The sequence below is a fragment of the Rattus norvegicus genome, chromosome 10 (genome assembly GCF_036323735.1).
Source record: "Rattus norvegicus strain BN/NHsdMcwi chromosome 10, GRCr8, whole genome shotgun sequence".
Lineage (NCBI taxonomy): Eukaryota > Metazoa > Chordata > Mammalia > Rodentia > Muridae > Rattus > Rattus norvegicus.
The window spans coordinates 43,413,262-43,422,766 of record NC_086028.1 but is presented as its reverse complement, the minus strand read 5'-3'; the positions used below and the strand labels follow the sequence as shown (position 1 = coordinate 43,422,766).

Below are 9,505 nucleotides of genomic sequence, written 5' to 3'. Positions count from 1 at the left end.
AGAGCATGCAGGAGCTAGACCTAGGCCTCTTACACATTTTTAGCAGATTTTCAGCTTGGTGTTCATGTGGGTCCCCTAACAAGTGGAGTAGAGGCTGTCTCTGACTCTGTTGTCTACTATTGAATCCCCTTCCCCAATTATACCACCTTGTCTGGCCTTAGTGGGAGAAGATGTGCCTAGTTCTGTTCTGATTTGATGCTCCAAGGTGGAACGGTGCCCAAGATGGGTGAGGGGATTTCCCATCTCTGAGAAAAAGAGGGGATAATGGAGGGATGGACTTGTGATGGTGGGATAGAGAAGAGAGGAGAGGGGTTTCTGTGATCATGTTAAGTGAGTAAATAAATATATTAATGAAAAAAATGAGTCAGGATTTACAAAATAGCAGCTGAACCCCTAGTTTCTGAGTTCACACATAAGAAAAAAGTCACAAAAACTACTGGAATTTATAGAACACATGGTGGGGGAGGGAGAGAGAGAAAAGGAGGAAGAGGAGAGAATTCTGTACAATGAACAGTAACCCAGTCATATAATAACTGACATAGAATCATCATGTTGCACCTAATATTTACTTATGATTACAATATTCCAAGTTATTGTTAATGCTCACTATGATTTTTCACTTCAGCAAAACTAAAGAGTAAAACTCAGCCTGTAGCATAGGATTCTGTTAGCATCCCTGACTCTCTTGCTTTCATTCTTATTTAAAGTCCCTCAGGGGAATTATTAAGAAAAGTTTTATCTAGAAATGTGCAGAGTCTAGCCAGGGATGACGTCACGTGGCTGCTGTTCCTTGTGCACTTAACCAGCTGCCTTACCTTGGTCCATACAGCTCAGGATACATCTGTAGCTGCAGCTGGTGGTGAGTAGACCTGACAGGAGAGTCTGCATGGCACAAGATGGTCACTAGACAGTCTGTTCTTTCTTCAGAGAATCTCTTTTTTTCTTTATTCTTTACTGTCTTACTTATTATAGGGAGGAAAGGTATTCGGCTTCTTCCTGTTCCTCCTCTTCTTCTTCCTTCTCCCCCTCCACCTTCTCCTCTTTCTTTGTTTGGTGAGCCCTGGCTGTCCAGTAACTCACTCTGTAGACAAGGCTGACCTAAAACTCTGATCTACATATGCCTCTCCATCCCAGGTCTGGGATTAAAGCTGCACACTACCACACCCAGCTTCTTCCTAAGGATTCCATTCAGTACTTCCTTACCGATAACTTTTCAATGATATGAATGAAGCAATTGTAATCCACACACAGACACACAAGCACACCTGCACACATACACTGAGACACACACAGACAGACACAGACCTTCACACACACATACACACACCACACACACATACAAATACACACACAGACATACACACACATACATACACATACACACACCACACACACATACAAACACACACACAGACATACACACAAACACACACACACACACACACACACACACACACACTGACAGATACCTACAAGACATGCCTTGACTATGTTGTTGATCCCCCTGCCTCAAACTCATAAATGCTAGGACTTTTGTAGTCATCTGGCAACACAGCCACCCTTCTGCATTTTTAATTACTCATAGGACAAGGCATTTGTTATCGAAACTGACTTTGGGCGATCTATTTAATTTCAAGTGTAGGTAATTTTTGACAGTTACAATAATCCAAAAGTAATTGTCTTCATTGTATTCATATTCCGATATGAAGCAGACAGTGGGTAACACAAATTGAAAGTATATGCTCTTGAAGAAGTATTGTTTCCCATAGAACCCAGGTAGGTGCCCAGTCTGTGCCTACTCACAGGGTAAGCATTCACTCTGTCAGTGGTTGTCTGAAAAGAGGCAGATGTCGGAGACCCTGAGATTCTCATGTATAAAAGAAAAGAGTGTGGTGAGGCCCGTGAAAGCAACAGGGAGGCTTACAGCTTTTGCTTGCCTGGGATGCTGCTCTGCCATTGCTCTGATTTCACTATTAGTAATGCAAAGGGTTAACAATGCACCAAGCTGTTCACATGGCATCAAATGGCACAGCGGTAAGAACCAGACAGCTGATAATCCCTTGCCTTCTCCAGATACCACATTTCTGGTATCACTGCTGCCTGGGGACACTGATGCCAGTGGACACAATTTACCACAGGTTTCTGACCCTCAAAACACACCTCCTGCCCCTCACCTGCCTCCTGACCTCCACTCACCCTGCAGACAGTGTTCAGGGCCTCTCAGAGTCTGTGCCTCGCTCCTCAGTCTTTGATCACTGTCAAAACTACAAACTGGGTCAGCAGAAAAACATAGAATGAACATTAAAAGGTTTAAATTTTTAATAGATCTAAGTTTCTTTTCATGAACACTTCTTTTTAAAATGGAACTCTATCTTGTTACTTCCTATCTCTCACTCTATTTTCTGTCTCTATCCCTGTCCATCTCTTCCCATAGGTCTCAAATCTGCCTGGCATTTATATGAGGCACCAAGAACCTCTCTGGATTCTCCCTATCAGCAGCAGCTTGGGCAGAATGAGGCACTTTAAAGGCTTCAGGAACAGGTTTGCTTTTGTCCCTTTGTTATATAAAATGTTCCAGAGACTTGTGCTTTTTATCTCATGGCCCCTCTCTTGTAATTATTGCTAACATCTCAGCAAGAGATTTAATTTTCTTCCTATTGCTTAGGGAAATCAAAATTATGTTACTAGTTTAGAAATTTAAAAAAAAATTTAAATCTCTCTTTAAGAAGTGCATGTGGAAGAGACATTTCTGAGCCTAGTCCAGAAGGCTGGATAAATGGTGTCTGATGCTGTTTCTCACTATGTTGTAGCTATTGAAACCTTCAAGCTTAGTTTACATTCTTGCACTATTGTCCCAGCATGGGTGGACACTGACATTGTTCAGTGCAATCAAGGTTAATGTGTCCCTGGGTTTCTCTCAACATCTAACACAGAGGAAGGGTGAGTAGGGGGTGAAGTAATGGCGAACTGCTCTCAGGAACATCCTGGGGCTCTGTTCTCTGTCCTCAGACTCCATGAGAAAGTAAGTGGCTGACAGTCCACGAAGATGTTGCTGCTATACCCTGGCCTGGTAACCAGCAGTGACTGCTAAAGCCTCAGTCTCCGGATGAAGCTTAGAGCAAATGGACAGCCTGTGAGGAGATGAACTAGGAGGATCAGAGACCAGAAGAGGTGGGACTTCCAATTAACTGTGTCTAACCAGTGTTGGATGAGAAACACATTACATGTATTATTGTGTCTACAATTTCATATGAATACATTTATATGAATGTACATTTAAAGATCATTTATTTATCAAAACAAAGTTACAGGACAGTTTGAATTCAGTTTGAAATGGGCTGTATACAGCACTCAATAAGATCTTGTACCATATTATTTTAAGACCACGTTCTTCAATGCATGCTAAACTGGAGAGCGTGTCCCATATTGTGGTAATCTTAGAAGCAGTTCTGCAATGCTTCTGAAGAATAACTTGTGTGTTAATGTTCTGAAGAATATGTGTGCTTATTTACTTGTTTTCATTTCACTTTCATTGTGTTTTGTTTGCTTTCACTATTTTTGTTAGTAATGAAAAATCATTATGTAAATTTGAAGAACTTATTGGTAGAGAACCTGTATGTCATCAGCAAAGATCATGGCCATGAACTGTGTCAGCTCTACTCTGAGTGATGACACGGTACCCATACCTGGGAATTCTTACTTTGTCAAGTTCCTTAAATTACAGGTTCATTATCACTGTCAGATGTAGAGGACAGTAGACTTTTTAACATAATAGATTTGTGCACTCATCAATAGGCAGTCACTGACCTCAAAGCTTCTTGGTTGCCTAGGAGATACTCGGGGACATTACTAACTGAATGAACAACTACACTGGACAATTTTCAGATTTCACCCTGCTTGGATTCTTCAGTCAATACAAATACCCTACTCTGCTTGCTGGGGTCATATTTGTGGTTTTCCTGATGGCCTTGTCTGGGAACGCCTTCCTGATCCTGTTGATCCTCTTTGACACCCAACTCCACACACCCATGTACTTTTTTATCAGCCAGCTGTCCCTCATGGACATGATGTACATTTCTGTCACTGTGCCCAAGATGCTCATGGACCAGGTGCTGGGGAACCACAGGATCTCAGCTGCTGCCTGTGGGATGCAGATGTTCTTGTATCTGTCACTGGGAGGGTCAGAATTTTTGCTTCTAGCTGCCATGTCCTATGACCGTTATGTGGCCATCTGCCATCCACTCCGGTATCCTGTCCTTATGAACCACAGGGTGTGTCTCCTCCTGTTGTCTGTCTGTTGGTTCCTGGGATCCTTAGATGGCTTCATGCTCACCCCTGTCACCATGACCTTCCCATTTTGTGGATCGCGGGAGATCCATCACTTCTTCTGTGAGGTTCCTGCTGTGACAAAGCTCTCCTGTTCAGACACCTGGCTCTATGAGACCCTCATGTATGTGTGCTGTGTGCTCATGATTCTCATTCCTGTGACAGTCATTTCAGGCTCCTACTCATCCATCCTCCTCACTGTTCTCAGGATGAACTCACCAGAGGGCAGGAAGAAGGCTCTTGCCACCTGCTCCTCCCACATGACGGTGGTCATTCTCTTCTATGGTGCTGCTGTCTATACCTACATGCTCCCTACCTCATTCCACACCCCTGAAAAGGACATGGTGGTGTCTGTGTTTTACACCATACTCACACCTCTGTTGAACCCACTAATATATAGTTTTAGGAATAAGAATGTCACTGAGGCTATGAAGAAACTGCTGGGTGTCAGCACTCTCTTCCAGGAAATCATAAAGTAATCTGGAATGCATATTCCTTTTCCTTGTCTCTATGCATCTGTTGATCCAGTCTTTGTGTTGAAGTTATTCCTGATCCATCATGCCTCGTTTCATATTCATCCCTTTTTATAGAACTCTTCCTCTATTCTAAAAATTTCTTCATTAATTTACTTCTTATGCATTCATACTCTTAATATGTATCCTGTAAATGTTACATTTTATGAAGTTGGTGATGGCTATTTAATTTTTCGTGTCAATAATCTTATCATTCAAAAGTCATGTCATACTGCCTGTGACTGTGCAACTGGTAAAATATAGAGCATGGAAAGAAAATTGGTTAACAAAGTCAACAAGTGATGAGTTGACATAATAGGCATATTGAAATAATTCTGTGTCCTTTGTTGATAATTTATGTAAATTTGAAATTTGATGAAAATAAAGAGCAAAATAGAGTTTTCTCTCTTCAGCTCCTGTGGTGTGCTGTAGTAAAAAAAAAATAAGGTTAAAAGAATTTAAATCTGGATAGTTCAAGTTGCCCTGAGCATTTTAAATTGTCAGTGTCGCTGTGTTTGCATTTAAATGAATCCTTCAAAATCCAATAGACCTTGGGGCTGGGGATTTAGCTCAGTGGTAGAGCGCTTACCTAGGAAGCGCAAGGCCCTGGGTTCGGTCCCCAGCTCCGAAAAAAAGAATCAAAAAAAAAAAAAATCCAATAGACCTCTCACTTCAAAGAAAATTAGGAATCACTTTTTTTTTGAGCCACAGGTGAGTGACCACTTTTGATATTTGCTCTCTATCAGATGTAGACTTAGTGAAAACCTTTTCCCATTCCAAAGCCTACTGTTTTGTCCTATTGGTGATGGCCTTGCCTTATAGAAGCTTTTCAGTTTCATGAGGTCCCATTTATTGATTGATGATTTAAGTGTGTATACTATCTATGTTCTGTTTATGATGTTGTCTCCTGTGCAAATGGGTGCAAGGCTATTCCCCACTTTCTATCGGGTTTCTATCAGGTTCAGTGTATCTAGTTTTATGTTGAGGTCTTTGATCCACTTGGACTTTAGTTTTACGCTGGTTGATAAATGTTGATCTATTGGGGTTTTCTGATTACAAACACCAAGTTAGACCAGCACTATGTGTTAAAGATGTGTCTTTCTGGCTTCTTTATCAAAACTCAGTGGTCCATAGTTGTGTGAATTTCTATCTGGGTTACCAACACCTGGTGGGTTTGGTGACTACAGCTCTGTAGTACAGCTTCACATCAGGGATGGTGATTCCTGCAGAAGTTCTTATCTTGTACAGGATGGTTGTAGCTGTCCTGTGGTGCTTGTTTGTTTTTGTCATTGTTGTTTCTTTCCATTTGAAGTTGAGTGCTGTCGTTTCCTGGCCCACAAAATTTATTTTGCTGTCTTCCTGGGTATCGCTTTGGATCTTTTCATGCTTCTGGCAGTACGGCTACTTTCAGTAGGCTGATCTTACTTGTCCAAGATGGTGGACCAGGGAGATGGTTCCACCTTCCTGCATCTTCTCCAATCTCTTTCTTCAAAGGGTTGAAGTTTTTGTCACAAGTCTTTCACTTGCTTGATCAGCGTTACCCCAAAGATACTTTATATCATTTGTGGCTATTGTGAAAGGTGTTGTTTCCCTGCTTCCATTCTCAGCCCTTTCTTTGTTTATATATGGGAGGGTTACTGATTTTTTTTATAGTTGATTATTTAACCAGCCACTTTGCTAAAGGGGTTTATTGGTTGTAGGAGTTCTCTTGTAGAAATTTTGGGGTCGCTTATGTATACTATCACATCATCTGCAAATAGTAATACTTTGACTTCTTCCTTTCCAATTTGTATCCTCTTAATCTCCTTCAACTGTCTTATTGTCTTAAGCACTATGTTGAATATATATGGAGAGAGTAGGCAGCTTTGCTTTGTTCCTGATTTTAGTGGCATTATTTTGAGTTTATCTCCATTTAATTTGGTGATAGTTACAGGCTTGCTGTAAACAGCCTTTATTGTGTTGTGGCTTTGTTCCTGATTTTAGTGGCATTATTTTGAGTTTATCTCCATTTAATTTGGTGATAGCTACAGGCTTGCTGTAAACGGCCTTTATTGTGTTGAAGTATGTCCCTTGAATCCCTAGTCTCCATCATATTTATGTCATGAGAGGGTGTTGGATTTGTCAAAAGCTCTTTTGGCACCTAGTAAGATGGTCATGTGTGTTTTATTCTTTCAGATTGTTTATTTCATGAGTTATATTTAACTGATTTTCTAATGTTGAACCATCCTGATATTCATGATAGATGATGTTTTTATTGTGTTCTGGGATTTGGTTTGCAAACATTCTATTGACTATTTTAAATTTATGTTCCTAAGGAAAATTGATTAGTAATTCTCTTATTCTGTTGGATATTTGTATGGCTTGAGTATCAGGTTGATTGTGGCCTCATAAATTTTGTTTGGTATAGTCTCTTGGCTGGTATCTCTGGTTTCATACAGACTGGATACCTCTGTCCAGGCACTTCTGATTTTGAGAGTCTTCATTGAGAAGTCAAGTGTAACTCTAATAGGACTTCCTTTATATGTCACTTGGTCTTTTTCTCTTGCAGCTTTTAATATTGTCTTTTCGTTCTGTCTATTTGGTGTTTTGATTATTATGTGGCAGGTAGACTTCCTTTCCTGAACCAATAAATCTCTTACTATTCTATAAGTTTCCTGTACCTTTATAGGCATTTCCTTCTTTAGGTTAGGAAAATTTTCTTCTATGACTTTGTCGAAAATATATTCTGGGCCTTTAAATTGAAATTATTCTCCTACTTCTATCCCTATTATTCTTAGGTTTGGCTTTTCCTGGATATTCATGTCAGGAATTTTTAGATTTAATATATTCTGTCACCAATGTATCAAATTCTTCTATCATATCTTCAACAGCTGAGATTCTGCCTTGCATCCCCTGTTTTCTGTGGGTGATGCCTGCATCTGTAAGCAGTTCCTGTCTGCTTACCTAGATCTTTTATTTCCGCAAATCCCTCTGTGTTTTCTTTATTGCTTCAAGTTCCTTTTTCCAGTCTTGAGAAGTTTTAGTCATATCCTTCAACTGTTTGGTTTGTTTCCTTGACTGTCTAGACTTTTCCAGTTCCCTCTTTAAGGACCTATATGATCTACCTAAAGTTTGTTTTAAGGTATTTTTCTTGGCCTTCACTTGTGTTGAAATAATCAGGCCTACTATAATAGTATGCTTGGGCTCCGGTGGTGACATATTACCTTCACTGTTGTTGGTTCTGTTCTTGTGCCGGCATGTAGGCATCTACATTTGGGGAGATTACACTTTGAGGTACAGATTTCTGTGTTTGTCTTTATTAGATGTGTGCTTTGTTTCTTGGTCTCTGTTTCCACTCTGGTCTTCTGGCCATTGTTGCCTATGGTTGAACAGGGTCTATCTACCCAAGTTGAGCTGGACTTCTGTTGGTGGCCAGGTTTGAATCTGGTAAAGCAGGATCAATAAATGGGCATACATTTATTCCTTTCAATTTTACACTAAGCTTTTGTTATGGTTTAAATGTGTGAGGCCCAGAAGGTGACACACTTAGGAGTTGCGACCTTGTTGGATTAGGTGTGGCCTTGTTGGAGGAAGTACGTCATTGTGTGTATGAGCTTTAAGACCTTCATCCTAGTTCCTTGCAAGTCAGTCTTCTGTTTGTATTCAGGATAAGATGTAGAACTCCCAGGTCTTCCTGTATCACGCCTGCCCAGACACTGCCATGCTACTGCTTTGATGATAGTAGACTAAACCAGCCCCAATTAAATGTGGTCTTTAAAAGAGTTGCCTTGGCCATGGTGTCTGATCATAGCAGTAAAAGCTTGACTAAGACCTTTGAAAAGCCCTATCTTTTAGGTTTGGGCAAGTGATAGCTAAAGCAACCTCACAGACTCTGACATTGACACCCAAAATCCAGGCCAGCATAATCTCCACATTGTGGCTCCTATGGCATTGGCCAGAGTCTCTTGCAAAGATTTTGAGCTACTCCTGTGTGGGGCAAATAGATTTATTATTTCCACTAATTACTGGTTCATCCTGTGTATTTGTAGGAGATTGTGCTGTATACAAACTTCTGTTATAGCAATTTCTGTTTTTATTATATTTTTATGACTTGTTCATATTAGAGCTTATCACTATCATTTTTTACATAAAATGTTTTATTACATTTCTATGACTTGTTCTTATTGGAGCTTATCAATTTATCACTTTTTTACATTTGATTGCTTGATAACACTAAATATTTTCTTCTCCAAAAGAGATCCTCATGAGTCAGTTTCTAGGATGCTACAAAGCCTTATGTCAGGCTGGAGAACTTCATGTACAGAATGGGGCAGTCTTGTGACATTGACATGGAATATCATCACCTTGGCAGCTGCATGTACCCTTCACTGAGCATTTGATGCTGCATACTCAGAAACTACTGGTGGTCCTTTCCTGAAACAATGCAGGACCTGACACAGCTGAGTCCTGACAATGCCTGCTCAGTTGCCTTAGGTGCTGGACATAGCTTGGAGTTGCACAGTACCTCTGTCAACCACACTTGATGCACCTGCCCAAGGCCAGCAGCTATAGGGAAGGACCCCATTCCTTTCCCTGTCCCCTGCCAATGTCCACCCAGGAATGCACTTGAATCAAGTGGGGAAGGATTCAAGACTCTCTTACATCTGTAGGCTAAATCGCTGGGCAGA

General features: G+C 40.6%; 1 protein-coding gene across 1 annotated transcript; it reads left to right on the top strand.

Moving 5' to 3' along the window:
* The first annotated feature begins 3,857 nt into the window (after nt 1-3,857).
* Or2t47 (olfactory receptor family 2 subfamily T member 47) lies at nt 3,858-4,805 on the top strand. The gene has a single exon (NM_001000010.1). It carries the CDS (start codon nt 3,858-3,860, stop codon nt 4,803-4,805), a length of 948 nt encoding a protein of 315 aa, NP_001000010.1.
* Nucleotides 4,806-9,505: the final 4,700 nt, after the last annotated feature.

Coding starts and splice junctions, on each gene's coding strand:
- Or2t47 (NM_001000010.1), top strand. CDS start 3,858: ATGAACAACTACACTGGACAATTTTCAGATTTCACCCTGCTTGGATTC.